Source organism: Scatophagus argus, chromosome 17, assembly GCF_020382885.2.
Source record: "Scatophagus argus isolate fScaArg1 chromosome 17, fScaArg1.pri, whole genome shotgun sequence".
In the NCBI taxonomy this organism is placed as follows: Eukaryota; Metazoa; Chordata; class Actinopteri; family Scatophagidae; genus Scatophagus; species Scatophagus argus.
Genome location: NC_058509.1, coordinates 8,619,747 through 8,634,801, shown reverse-complemented (window position 1 = coordinate 8,634,801; position 15,055 = coordinate 8,619,747). Strand labels below are relative to the sequence as shown.

The 15,055-nt window shown below is 41.5% G+C and overlaps 1 protein-coding gene across 4 annotated transcripts in view; it reads right to left on the bottom strand.

Annotated features, from left to right (window-relative positions):
- Window positions 1-15,055, bottom strand: part of trps1 (trichorhinophalangeal syndrome I) — a 110,460-nt gene that overhangs the window by 53,166 nt on the left and 42,239 nt on the right. For all 4 annotated transcript variants that reach the window (XM_046416959.1, XM_046416958.1, XM_046416962.1 and 1 more), the window contains exons 3-8: window positions 9,647-10,357; window positions 9,105-9,220; window positions 3,375-3,987; window positions 2,796-3,010; window positions 2,089-2,287; window positions 1,751-1,982 (exon numbers count right to left, since the gene is read on the bottom strand). In XM_046416959.1, the coding sequence (XP_046272915.1) occupies window positions 1,751-1,982; window positions 2,089-2,287; window positions 2,796-3,010; window positions 3,375-3,987; window positions 9,105-9,220; window positions 9,647-10,357 (2,086 nt within the window). The remainder of the gene's footprint in view (window positions 1-1,750; window positions 1,983-2,088; window positions 2,288-2,795; window positions 3,011-3,374; window positions 3,988-9,104; window positions 9,221-9,646; window positions 10,358-15,055) is intronic.

Genomic DNA, 15,055 nt, shown 5'->3' with positions numbered 1-15,055 from the left:
TCTCAGTTCCTTCGTCCTTCATTTTTCCCCACATGCAGTCTCTCTCTTCTCGTTTCTTTTTACCTCTATCCTTTTTCTCTGCCACTCCATCCCTTCTCGTCTTCTGAATCTCTCCATGTTTCCTCTGCTCTCACCCAGAAATTAATCAAAGGTTTCAATCTGTCATTGATTCATAGCCAAAATCTTGCTAAGACGGTTCTGTGAAACTGTAAATTTGTGCATGTGTGTGTGTGTGTGCATGAAAACAATAAAAACTACCTTGTCTATGTGAGTTTGTTTGCAAGCATATTTCAGAAGCAATCCAGATCAGCAATACAGATCAATACTCAAAAAGCCAAAAAGATTTCAAACAACTACCTTCAGTTCTGTGTATCTCTCTCAGTCTCTCTGTCTTCTTCTACCACTTTCCCACACCACCCGTCGCTCTCTCTCTCTCTTTTTCCCACCCTAACTTAGTCTAGCTTTCTCTGTCATTTGGTGCTGCTGTCACTGAAAAGCCAGAAAACCTGTGTGTGTGAGTGTGTGTGTGTGTGTGTGTGTGTGTGTTTGTGTAAGCAACAAATTGGCTGTGGAGTCTGGTCTGACCTATCCCGGCTTTTAGAGGTCCATGAAACCAAACTTATGGCTTATTCAAATACAAACCTAACACAAACTCTGCAAGTATTTGATTCTACATTGACAGGCTGATCTATTTTTAAATAGGCTGCGCACTGTGAGTCCAACAACAGTGGAGGTTTGCAGGAGTGCAATGCTAAATTAGCTGATTGCTCTTTCATAGGCCTTCCAATGGATTCCAACATATGGCAACATAGCACAACAGTGTATTTAAACAAAGTAATTTCACAGGACAGCAATAGCTTGTAAAGGGAGCGACGAAAATACCACTTGTTTAAATCCTCTCTAAAGATTGTCAGCTCAATCAGATTCTCACAGTTTCATGCCTCAGACTCGATGCCAAGATTAGATTAAGTCCTTGATTAATCAGCAGGTCGTTAGGACCTGGTGCCGATTTTGTTCCAGCAAACGAAAAGGAGCAAGCAGAAACTGAGCCAACGTGTGTCATCACACAGTTCTGGCACAATGTTAACTGCTTCTGAAGTGCATGAAAAAGAGAAATCATCTTAAAGTGTCCAAACTTGAGCAACACTTGTAATATGGAGAACAACTTTATTTATAGAGTTATTATACAACACTAAATACAAAGCAAACAGAGGGCCATCAGCCATAATGTGTCGGTCTGATGAAGCTGTTATATTTCAAGTGTGCAGAACTTTATAACAGTTCATCACAGTATGGCGTGTGACACTGCTGTATGAGTCACTCCCTGGTGTGAATGTCTGAAAGATGTTTATGAATGTGTGATGATTTTTTTATTTTTTTTTTTTTTTACATGGGTTACCGCTTAAAGTGAGCAATATGTGAACATTTCCTGGGTAAAAACTCAAATGGGTTTGAATCCTAAGATGAGCAATACTTTATCATCTTCCCGTGTTGAGAACTAATAACTCCAGTTACTGGAACATTTAGTCATAAACTAACTGGACTCTCTGAATGACACTCAATTGACACACTTAAATGTGTTGACTAAAATCTAGACTCCCTCGGTATTTTAAAACTTGAATGTTTTTTGATACCCTTTCCAAGAATCAACGCTGTGGAAAAAAAACAAAGTATGAGGTGGAATAATGGATATCTAATAACAATAAATAGTACGTAAACAGTGTTATGTAACCCCATCTCTCTCTCTCACCTGTAGTGTCTAAAAATCTCTTCTTCCACTTCCGTGATGAAGTGACACTTTGTACAAGAGTACTCCCTCTCTCCTCTACCAACTTCCTTGTCTCCCCCAGCTTCATCCTCAGCCTTAACATGTGGCGGTGCCCCCTTTAGGTTGATCAGGGTGTGGCAGCTTTCGTAGTGTCGGAGCAACACATCAATGTCGGTGGTGGCAAACGCACACTGGTCACACAAGTGGGTGACGCCTGGGATTGGGGGGAAAAAAAAAACACAGATTGTGTTAAATCTAGTGATATAACAAAGCTAAAATATACTGACAAAACATGGCTAATGAGTTAAGCCATTGAATACCTTGTGTGACAACAGGATGGGTAGGATTAGAGGGCTGAAAAGTCACTCCAGGGTCACCTCTCGGAATAGGAGGGGTCATGGTGGGCGAGGTGGCGGCAGCCGGTTTTGAGCCGACAGTTTCTTGCTGTTTGGTGGACTGAGGAAACTTGGAACAGCATTTAGGGCAGGAGGGCCTCCGACAAGCAAACGGGTGAGACACCTTTAGAGAAAAATCGGGCAAAAGTTGGTGAAGCGGAGCACGACTCTTTGCATTAGTTATTCCTGAGAAAACCATGCAGAGAGAGTGAAGTTCGACTTCTGTTGTGTCTCTCCCTTTTTTGTTTTGTGATGTGAACGTGTGTTTATCTAAGCAGGTGACATAAAGTGGTACCAGTATGAATGTGCATCATTAGCTGAATGATTCCATGGCCAATTTTGGCTGTTAAACATCCTTTTTGCATTTTAAACAGCTGCAACGGCATTGTTTGGCAGCTGGCACAAAGGAGGGTGGGGTGGGGGGGATGTGCGTGGGTGGATCAGGGGAAGCAAGGGAATTTTAACTAGGCTGGAAATTAGAACAATTAGCTTTACACTTGTTCATACATTACATATTATTTTCTTGTGCGTACAAAACAGCTCATTTATTTCTTCTAATTGCCAAGCAAACAGCAAAACACCAAGCAAAAAAAAAAAAAAAAAAAAAAAGTACAATAGTTTTTTAATCTCACCTCCCCCAGGTGTTTATGGGGCTGGCAGAGCCCCTGCGGACAGTACATGCAGTGCTGAATGCAGCATCGGTGGATGGAGTGGTTGTGTTGGTAGTGCAGTAGTAACGGCGCTACTACGATCACATCCGCACTGTGGGCCATTGAGTACCGGAAATCACACAACTGACAGTTATAACTGGTCACCACTGCTTCTGAATCACTGCTGTTTGGTTCTCCTAGCAGGCAGAAAACAGAGCAAAGATATGTTGAATAAAACCATTTAGGACTTGGAGTAGAACAACAACAAGGAAGAAAACCGAAGAGGTCGAGTCGCATGATTGCACTAAAATCAAAAACAGAAGGGGTAAGGCAATACTGAGGGCTTGTAACAGCAAACAAGCAGAGGTCAGCAGAGTTACTAAGAAGAACAAAATCGAGCAGTATTATAGTACCAAAAGGAGTAAAAACCATTAGGCTGCTACTTCATTTTATTACACTTGATCATTCATCTTGTACCCTATTAAAGTAGCTACCCTCTACTGAAAAACACGTAAAGCAATTCCCCACCACATTTCACCATGCTTTCTCCCATTTAATTACCTTGACTGGTGCTGGATGGATTGGATGATAGATCTTTGCGGGTTTTGGATACCATGTGGTCTCTTTCTCCTCCTTCTCTTCTCCCTCCTCTTTCTCTTTCTCTGTCCATCCCCCCAGGATTAGAGTTGTTTGGGCTCATAGTACCTCCCATGGTCATTCTGTGTCTTTGTTCATAGTGCTCTAAAAGCTTTGCCGAGCCCCCTGACCACTCGCAACTCCAGCTACAGAATTTGCACCAGTAATATGCTTGCATGGCGCCTCGACCCGGCTCCCCTGTCCAGCTCGACGTATCTGAACACGCCCTGACTGGGACAGAATACCCGACCAAGGAATCATCTTCCGCTCTCACTGCGACTCTCTCTGCCCCGTCTAAGATTTGACTCCTTTCCTTCGTCTGGCTGTCATGCGTTGTCAGGTTATTGGTGGCCAGCAGAGGCGTGGTAGGTGGGGTTTTGACTTTATTTGGATGTGAGGACAGGAAATGCTGTTCAAGTTCTAAGGAATTACTGCCCATGTATGTAAAGTTGCAGAACTTGCAGCGAAAATACTTAGTATTCCCCTGGCAGTCGGAGGTCTTCCGGCCAATCCCAATAAGAGTGCCACCCAGTGTCACCTGTTGACAGGCAGAAAAGACAGAAAAAATGTTTTGTTTTTAGATTAACAATCAGTTTCTGATGATCACCTTGGCTGGTCCTTGGTGCATTTAAAAGTAGAGTAAATTTCCCAAGGCTGGGTCCATTTTCATCCTTCTCCCAGCAGGCAAAACACCTTTTGCTAAGCTCAAACCTTTTATCTATCAAAACAAAGAGCAATGCTGAAACCAGTCAGGTAGCAGGTTTCTAGTTTTTATCTGACAGACAGTTGTCTCTTTCACTAGTTTAAATGACAAGCCTTACCAGTGGAAGAAGCTGACTGAAGCGAAACCTACATAGATTGGATAAAAGATTCAAAGAGATTGAGATTCATTAAGCTGCTACTAAATCCCAACCCTAACCAATCATCTGTAAAATGGACCTACCAACAAATATTATACATCAGACAAAAGTTATCATTACCTGTGACGTATATACAGTATTTGGGTGTGCTGCATCTACTATACTTTGTCGTTGAAGTTAAAAAGTAATACATTCATCTTGGTGATTTTAAATTACAGCAAATATCTGGGGAACATGCGATCTGAGCTGTCAAACACAGAGCTGCAAACATGGAACATTTTGCCACATGTGCTCTTACAACTAAGCTCACAACAAACATAATCCATTATTTTCCATATGTAACTGTAGACCATTAAAAGGCTGTCGAAAATCTAAGTAACTGACCGGTAACATATCCATCAGGCTGTGGTATCCAACGTATGAGCCCAGGATTTCGCATTACTGAGTGAGGAACCTGACACTCGTCTGTTTTTTATTAGGCTAGCCCCTTGACTGTAGGTGATTATGGTGTGCTGCTGGCTATATTGGTGAGCAGGAAACCTGGCAAGTTGTCCAGTGACTTTAGACTTACTACTGTACAATATGGATTTGTCTCTTCATGGATCTGTGGTTTTAAGCTGACTGTTGGCAGTCTTGTATTGGAGGTTTGGCAAGAACAGAATGCAATTGGTAAGTTGCATTTTAAGTGGGCAAAGGTGCACAGTTTCATAATTTTTGTCAAACACATTTAGCTTGATTTTCACAGGGAAAATGTTGATGGGCATGCATTTTGAATTCAGAGTTTTTCCTCGGTTTGTGGAAGGGTTAAGCGCATGTATTTGGCAGGAGGAGTTTTATGTTTTCCAGTGGAAAAGAAATATTAAATTTCAAGTTATTTTGAACTATTACTATTACCATATCTGTGGACAAAAAAACTAGAAGAGACAACAAACAACAGCCAAAAGACTGAGTGATAAATCTCACTACAGAAGTCCACCGAGGACCATCCATAACCATTAGAGCTGGGAAAAGTCATTTACTTAGTTTTGATGCACTCCACATTGATTTCGGCTTAGGTGGTGCCCAAAATGGTTTGGGTGCTGCGCCCAAGCCTTGTAATGGTAGGGAAAATCCTGTAATTATTGTGTTAACTGTGTCGTATTTTGAACTCCAAAACACGGCCATCATCCTGTACTTTTACTTCAGATTTCATGTTTGGAGAAAAACACGGGAGCTTTTTTTTTTTTTTTTGTGCAATTAAAACTTGGTCATTAAACCTCTCGCTGTCCCTTTCATTGAAGAGAACAATGAAGAGGAATTCATATTCAATAGCAGCTATTGCCTAAGCACAGATAAGACACAGACTGGGTTGACAAGACAAAACATTCACACATGCTACAAAATGGGCAAGAAAAGTAATATTTAAAAAAAAAAATAATTAAAAGCCCCAGATGGTGCATGTCAGCTTCAATTTAGAAGGCTAAATGCATTTGTGTTCTCACAACAGCAATCATCCAATCATCACGTCACACACAGAGCCTGTCCAGGCAATTAGAGAAGAGCCAAGCATCAAGCCGTTTCAACAAACGGACTGCACAGAAAGACACAGAGACAGAAAAGACGAGTGGGACAAGCTGAGGGAAAAGTGTACGAGTCGAGGAGTGAGGGGTGGGAGAAAGAGGTGAGAGATGGGTGAAAAGCAAACCGAGAAGCGAGAGAAAAAGGGGAACTCGAGTATGAAAGAGTGAGCAAAGAGAAAGGCACGGATGAGGAGAAGGTGAAGGAGAGACAAAGACAGGCGATGAGAGAGACAACTGGAGAACGAAGAGAGAAGAAGAAAGTTAAATGTGTCTGACAGCTGTTTCATTACACTGCAGAACAGTCGATTAGAACTATAACTGCTTCCAGTGCCTCCGTCTCTCAGTCCGTCTCCTCCACTCCCTTCTCAGCTTTCCTCCTCCATCTCTTTTGCTCTTTTCTTCATTCTCCTATCCCTCTCCTCCTCGAGTCATTTTTGTTTTCCTGAAATCTCATTGGCTGACAGGACATCTCGTCTCAGCAAATGACAACATGGAATTTTCCAAACGTGGGCGGGAGAGAGAAAAAGTGAGTGAGGGATGGAGAGAATAGAGACCCCTTTCATTCGTTTTTTAAAAAAAATATTCTTTCACTTTTTCTTCATAATGACGACTTAAGCCTGCTGGATTTTCTATTTCTGACTTTGCATGGGTGTGTGTGTGTGTGTGTGTGTTTCTGGTCCATTACGTGACTTACAGCCATTACAGACTCCTGGTTAAAGTGAAATGAAACTCCTTGCTTTCACACACACACACACACACACACACACACACACACACACACACACACACACAGTTTATTAGATCATCTTGTTTAAAGCTTTTAGACAAAACTCTACTGTTTTGCTGCACACACTCAGTGTTGTAATCCTTGACCCAACTGTTACCAAAACTGCTGTAATACCAGCGTTGAAAAGACAATTTAAGATCTTTTTTTTTTTCTTTTTAAATTGTACTTAATATGTTTGATTATAAAAATATACGTAAGCACTGAAAATATACCAACAGTATAAAAATTACTTTTAGATATTTAGTTAAAGCTCTTCTTAAACCTAATTTAGAAAACTGACATGCACACTTTCTTTCTCTATATAATAAAGTGACTTTTGTGGGATGTGACAGGCTCTCAAACTACTAAAAAACGTGAATAAATATTAAACACACAGCTTGATAATTAGGTTGCAAGATATACACTGAACATATTGCAATAAAACTCAAAATATCAACTCTTTAAACACACGCACACTCATTAAATCTGATGAGGTCAAACATTCTGTCATTTCTAGATTCTTTTTCCTTCAACATAAGACCAACTCGATGGCATTTCAGTGTCTTCTGCTGAGTTTGTCCCAAATGACCATTTAATTCATGCACGGTGACAAAGGTTCTGTCTACCCGACACTTCCAGAGCTCACTATTTTACCAAGTTCATTTTAACTGTCCTTTCTGCTACCTTAAAGAAGAAAAAATGAATATTGACAATCAAGCACGTATTCCAATATATGCATTTTAAATAAAGACAAATGCTTCTGAATATGAATGTTAAAGATCAAAGTTACAGCCTATCCAGCTTAGGAAGATCTACATTTAACATGAGGCAATAAATAATATGTTTGCATAACAGCAGATACAGCTGACAAGTTGTGTCTCAGGCTTTAATGTCTACAATAACAGGGACAGTAATGCTGTACTATTTTAAGCAGAGACCTTCCAGGTTTTTATTTTAAGCAGTCCACAGCTGTTGATTTCACTGATTAGTCCCCTGTGATTTAAAAGTGCAATAACCAATGAAATAAAACTGAATAACTGAAGACATTTTTCACCCTCAAACTGACTGGCTGATCTGTTGATGTCCAGACTGCAGATGCAAATTACATCTGACTTTTTAATGTGGCCTCATGGTGTATGATCACAAGGTAAAATTCAATCATATTTTAATATATGGACACCATTTATCTTGAAGAACGAAATATGAATCACACCTAAAGGTCTGCAGCATCCTGTCTTTCCTGTCATGTCTGTCTTAATCCTTCAATTTCTCAGAAAAAGGTTTCCTTTAGATACCCGCCCTTCTTAAAATGTGTTTACAAACTGAGCACTGAATATGAAAGATATACATTTATTATTGTTTAAAAGTCACAAACAATGAGTATGATGCACATGAAGTGCATGCATCTGCATTTGCCTGTTTGTCATCTGCAGCCACTGTGGACATACATGTGCGTCCTGTACGCCAGGTGTCCTGTTTGTCTCCCTTTCTGTGTCTTTCCACTTGTCGTATTGCAACACGACGCCTCACTGTTCACATCACACACACCCGATGTTACTAATCAGCTGCAGACTGTCCAACTGGATTTACAGATTTATGACTAATGCTTATATTGATACCCTGATACACAATGTTCAGTTGCTTCATGTTGAAAAATATAAATATTTTTTGAATTTGACAAATTACGGCTCCTTTAATTTAAAATTAAATTATGTGAAGCCTCTGGAAGAAATTTCCTCTCCAAGAAGCACATATCTCTTTCTTGTTAGTAACGACGTCCAAGTTTCCCCTCTGTGGGATCAACAAAGGATTATCTTTATCTTATGAGAAATGTATAGCAAATGCTGTTGCATGAGTACCATATTGCACCTACATCTGTACACCTCAGATGTATTTTCTTACACATTTTCAAGTTTCAGTGCTCTAGATAAAAGCAAACAGAACTAATTTCAGATGTACAGCGCCTTTAAGCTCAGAACAGAAACTACAAAACAAAAACACTGTAGTAGAACAGCGGGTCCAGTATCAGTGTGGTACTTGGGAGGCAGTGATAACTAAACTACAAAGTCCAGGTTATCCATACATAAAAAATAGAGTTATGTTCAAGAGCTGCCAAAATTGCAATGGAAGCACCAGCTTTTACTCTCTTACAGATGACGAAGACATCATTGGTAAAACAGTCAACATGCGTCTGTTATACAATTTTTATTATATAAGAAATATATATATATATATATATATATATATATATATATATATATATATATATATATATATATATATATATATATATATATATAAGACACTCAAAACAAGCAGTTAAATTAAGCATTGAGCTCCAGCGAACATAGAAGCTGTTTGCAACTTCTGTGAGTGTGACGCCGACAGGATTTTAAAGTGAGACTGAATGCACTGATGAATGTGCGTCAAATCTATTCATCTGTCGTTGTGGACCGCGGCTGGCGCTTACCTGAACGTCGTATGTGCCATTCATCATAACTGTCCTGTGCTGTTGATTGTGTACGTCTGGTCTCGTCTTCCCCGACTCTTTGGCTTGGTTCCTCTGCCCCTGTCCTGTCTGCGTATCTGAGGGCAGAAACACATGGAGGGGTCAGACTAGTAGAAGCAGATAAACAAACAGGGGTCAGGCTGCCAGGGGCACAAACTTACAGGAACTTCTCACTTCTGGGAGGGAGGGAAAACTTTAAGATCAGCAATCGACAAGTTGTTGTTTTTGCAATAAACTGCTGCACGGTGAGCGTACTCGAATACAAAAAATGTGTATTTGAACAGGGCTTTATTAACAGGGCTGATTAAACAATGTGATGATTGCACAGGCGTGGTTTGGACTGGTCACAAGAAAAGGCCGCTCTAAAATGATGGATGGATAAAGATTAAAACAAGTATTTTAGTTCAAGTTGTGAAAAAAGTTTTTCTGTGCGTGTATTTTTGCTGAGTGTACTTTACAAGATAATCACAAGGTGAACGCATTAGGCAGAAAGCTGGAATTACCCAGAGGTGTGTGCTGGGGAGCCATGTTGTGGAGGGCCAGGATGTGCGTGTCGAGGGCAGCATCCTGCCGTGTGCGGTTGTGCAGACCCAGGTGATACTTCCTGAAGTGCTTCACCAGGTCAGCAGGGTCGTTGCCGTAGTAACCGTAGCCGCACACGTTGCACTTGAAGTCCTGGAGTTTGGGAGAGGGGCTGGAGGCGAGTGCAGGCGTCTCGGTTGTCGACTCCTCCCCTCCTTCCTGTCTGTGGAGCAGGTGGGGAGCAGAGAGGAGAGGAGAAGCGAGATGATTTGCCTCCCCTCGGTCTCTTTCACTCCTCTCTCCCTCCTCCACTCCTTTCTCCCCATCCTCAGCCTCCGACTGGCTCTCAGGTCTGTCAGTCAATGCCTGTTTGGCCCTTCCTCCTCCTCCTCCTCCTCCTCCTCTCCTCCCCACTCTCTCCTCGTTACTGTAGCGGTCACCAACAGATGAGGGTGAGACAGATGAGGACACGCACTCGCTTTCTCCCTCCTCCTCTTCCTGCTGTTCATCTCCTCTGATCCGGTCAGAGGATTCCGGTTCAGAAGGTCGGTTTATGCGTTCGGCCTCTGCTCCTACTCTCCCTTCCTCCTCTCCCTCCTCTTCCTCTTCTCCCGCTGGCCTCCTCCCCTCTTCTTCCTCCTCTTCCTCACCTCCCACACTCCGGATCGGGGGATTCTTCTTCCTCACCATCTCTGATAAGGTGAAAAGACACAACGTTTGAGGTATTCGTTGACATTACAGAATGCAGACTATTGTTTCTGCAGCCATGAAGGACTCGGGGGATGAAAACATCAAGCATATTTTCATAATCTGTTAAAATCAAGACAGTAACAGGTAGAAGGTGTCTGCAGGACTCAAATAATAATAATCTACTGTGGATCACATGTGCACACACACATATACAATTTTCTGACAATGATGCGTGAGTACAGAATTGTTTTGATTCAATTTACAAAACTTCTTTGAGGGCTAAAATCTGTGACGATCCTCGACCACAAACCTCGTCAAAGAAAAACAGGCCCAACAAATCAGAAACATCTCAGCTGTGAGAGATGTGTGTGTGTGTGTGTGCCTGTGTGTGTGTGTGCGTGTATGTGTGTGCGTGCGCGTGTGTGTTGGAATGTTCATAGCATCCTTACGTGCAACTTTTTGCCTTTTTTTTTCTTAAACCAGGCAGTGAATCTTTTTATCATTATGGAAACCATCCGTGAGAATCTTCAACACACAACCACATCAAAACTCAAACCATATCAGAGAGGCCCGGGAGCGCGAGAGAGGGGAGGAGTGGAAGAGAGAAGAGGGTGAGGCACAGAGAGAAGAGGGGGAGACAGAGGGAGAAAGAGAGATGTGGAGAATGGCCAACAGACAACCACATCAAACCCACACACCCCATATCAGAAAGATGGATGAGGGAGGCAGCAGACTGCAATTCATCCCCTCCAGCCCTCCAAATTTCTCTCTTCTTTCTTGCGTCTCTTTCTGCGCGCCTTTCATTCTTTTTCTGGCTCCCGAATTCTCTGTCTCTTGCCGTCTCTCATGCTCCGTGTCACCTCCCGTCCTTCGGTTTCCTCCGTCTTCTGTATTCGCTTTCTGTCAGATTTTCTTCAGTTTTAAATCACAGTTTACTTTCACCTCCCTCTAATCTCCTTTCAACATGCTCATTTATAATCAGTGCAAAATACCTCCATCAAACGAGGGGGGGAAAAAAGCACTTATCGGGGCAATGTCCTTCCGTCTCAGTCGATTTTTTACTCTCTATTGCCCTCTTTCACACGCAAGAACAACTGCTACAATAATTTGAGTAATTCCATCATTAGAAATTTTCTTTCAGCTCCTGCCCCCTCCCCCCTCCCTCCCTCCATCGTTCCCTCCCCTCCCTTATAATCACGATACAAAGCCATCAAATAACCAGCCATGTGTTTTATGTTAAACCATAATGTTTCTTTTGTTTGAAAAGAGAACAATTGTGGTTGCTCTGTTCACAACATGACAGAGAGGGAGAGAGAGACAGAGATATTGTGTGAGCCTGTGTGTGTGTGCGTGCGTGTGCGTGCACGTATGTGCGTGAGTGTGTGCGTCTGTTTATTTGTGGTTGTTCAGTTCATATTCAGTTGTAAACACAGTCAACCCATTGACCCATAAGCTGTGTAGTGTATGCGCGTACGTGTGTGTGCGCGTATCTGTGGGTGTGTGTGTGTGTGTGTGTTCAGTAATAAACACAGTGAAACCCAACAGATGCCTGATAGAAGACAAAAGCTGATCACTTTTAGATCAATGCAATATGAGGAGGAGAGACAGTGAGTGTGTGTGTGTGTGTGTCTGTGTGTGTGTGAGAGATACATGCTTACTGTTATTTGCTGATAGCAAACTGCACAGAGCATGAGGGAATCAACAAACACACACACACACACACTTCTGAAGAAGAAGAATGTAGCTGAATACAGATAATCAGAGGAACATAAACAAGCACATGCAGATACGCATAAACATATTAAAAAGGACCATATTTTAACAACCCTGTAATGTAATCTAGGGGATTAGGAGGAAAAGAGAAAATAAAACACACACACAAACACAGAAAAAGAGAACACAAATGACAAAGAGAGGGCTGCTTTCTTTGTTGAATCCAATTTTCTCTCTCAGGCCTTTCTAGTATTTTAACATTTTTTCCCTTCCTTCGTTCTCTACCATACAACTATTAAAATAAAGCAGTTTATGTCTGCAAGGGCCCACGCCTAAACCAGCCCTGGCACTCGCTGTGTGTGTCTCTGCATGTGCGTGTGTGTGTGTGAGTGCAGGGAACAGAGGAAAATCTCATCTGATGTTCACCACACCCAGTCAGAATTCATCATTCACTCACACACACACACACACACACACACACACAGTGGAAAACTACAGATCGCTGTGGTGAAGCATTAAGCTGAAATCCCGACCTAAGAAGCACTGACTGGTCTCACTGTGTTTCCATCAGCCCCGTTAAGATTTCCACAGTGAGCTGTGAAACCATCAATCAATATATTATTTATTTACACTGGCGTCACATGATCATTTGCATACGTCTGACGTGTCGCTTGCATGTTCCAAGATGTGGGTAAGAACAGGAGGAGTGTGCGTGTGTTAAAAAGCTGTCGTGCACGTTTCTGTTTCTGGGTGTGTGCATCTGTGCGTGTGTGTGTGTCCATGTCGCAGTACAGCCTTTGTCTGCTTCAGGCTGTATACACAGACTGGAACCATTACTATCAACTACAATTAGGTACAACCCACCACAACATACCGCATAACAACTACTGCTACTAGCGACAATTAGACCCTATATACCACAATGGCCTCAATATGATAGTCAGGATAAATGCGTCAGTTAATCATTTCCATCAACTACAATTAGTCCCAAACGTCAGTGAGGCTTTTTATCTGAAATTGCCAATAATCACACTCAAGACATCTGCTGAAGGATGTACCGAAAGGGCTGTTTTAGTCGTATATGTCTGGCAAAGATCGGGGAACCCTTCTGGAGAAGTTTTTCTGTGTCTCTTGGTGTCAAGCAACTTTTATCACAGTCGCACTGTAAATCATCCCTTCAGTTAACCGAAAAGTCTTAAAACTTTTGAAAGCAACACATCAACGTTGCTTTCAGTTGGGTACTGCTTAAACCAAAAGCTACTCAATACCACCAACGGCAGTTTGAACAACAGGGGCTGCAAAAGCAACAAAATATTTTCATTACCAATGAATCAGTCCATAAAAATATGCATTGTTTGCAGTGGAGCTAAGAGTGGGTATTCAAACTTCTTGCTGTGTCCCACCAAAACTCCACTACTCAATTTGAAATACAAAAACGGACAACTAACTAATTGTCTGATCGAATAATCATATCAGCAACAAAGTGACAGTGGATGTAAAACGACTATCATGATTTTATGTAACACTTAAGTTGAGTGAGTGTTGCGCAACTCCAACACAGCCATATAATGTGCACAGAATCATTACATAACACCAGAAGACCACTAAAATGAATGGAACAAACCAAAGGAAGTCTTTTTCTCTCAGACAACAGGAATGAGATAACCCGCACATCTCAACCATTTTCATCCAATTACTTTATGGATCAAATGCCGAATCTGGTCAAGTATTTCTTCTGTCTTCAGATAGCTTTACTCTTCCCCTCCATGTGGGACGGCTGCAGTTAGCATCTCTAGTTTTCATAAACAAAGGATTAATGTGTAACATATGAAGAAGCAACGCTAAAGGAAATCTCCCTCAAACTTTTCTTTGAGTTTCTGGATCCGTGTCATTTTGTCCCCTCATATTTTTCTCTCGCTCTTTTGTCCGGACTTTTCCTGCTCCTTGTCATCCGTCCTCACTCTCTTCTTGTGCTGCCGTCTCTCATCCTCTGTTCCATGGTGTGTCTTTTGTTGGTTTTTGAAAAGCCAGACACATTTACAGAGAGGTGAGGGTACAGGTCTGAGGAAGAAGGTCTGTCAGAGGTAAATGGAAAGAGGGAAGGAGAACAGGCTCTCGGAGGGGAGGAGAGGTTTTAGACAGGAAACAGAATCATTTTCATCTTTTTAAAAGAAAAAAAAAACTGAGATTGTCTGGGGAAATGGACAGACAGAAACAGGAGCAGAGGAAGGTGGTGCAAGAGGAGAAAAAAAGGTAGGAAGCAAATAGCTTCCTTAAGAAGCATCCTCGAAAACTTCTCCTAATCTCCAAAGTGAGTTTAAGTTTTGCCAGTGGAAACAGCACAGTGTTCATAGGCTACAGCAGAGGGTTATTTCAAAGGCAATCTCCTCTCATTCTTCAAAGTTAATGCAGAAAAAACAAAAACAACTTCCAATTATTTCAACTTTTCAACAAATTCTAGTGCATTTTGGGTCTAATTTGTCCAAAACCTCCAAGATGGATCAGGTCAGACATCCGACTGGCTGCCCCTGGAGCATCTTGCAGCATAATGGCTGGTTGATTTAAACCAACTCTGCAACCCATAATGAGGTTCCTGGTTTGGGTGAATTAATGCAAGAGCAAATGGACTCCATAACATATTTCCTCCTAACCCTCCTATTAGAGAACAGGTTGAATGCGTGAGCAGAATTTTATTTTTAAGTTAATATTCATGACTTATAAGGTGACCGTTGTGTACAGTATATCTGCATGTTCATGTATGCAATGTATGCATAAGCAAATTATGATTTTGAATACTTTTCATTTTCATATTTTGTTCCATCAGTCTTGTCACGACGTGAGAAATCAGTCAGTTAAAGTCAAATTTCAGATTATTGTCTGTATTTACAAATTTGGTCTACAAACAAATAAACGGTTAAAAAAAATGTCCATCATCATGTCCTGAAGCCTAAAATCCATGACTTTAAATTGGCTGTTTGGTCTGATTA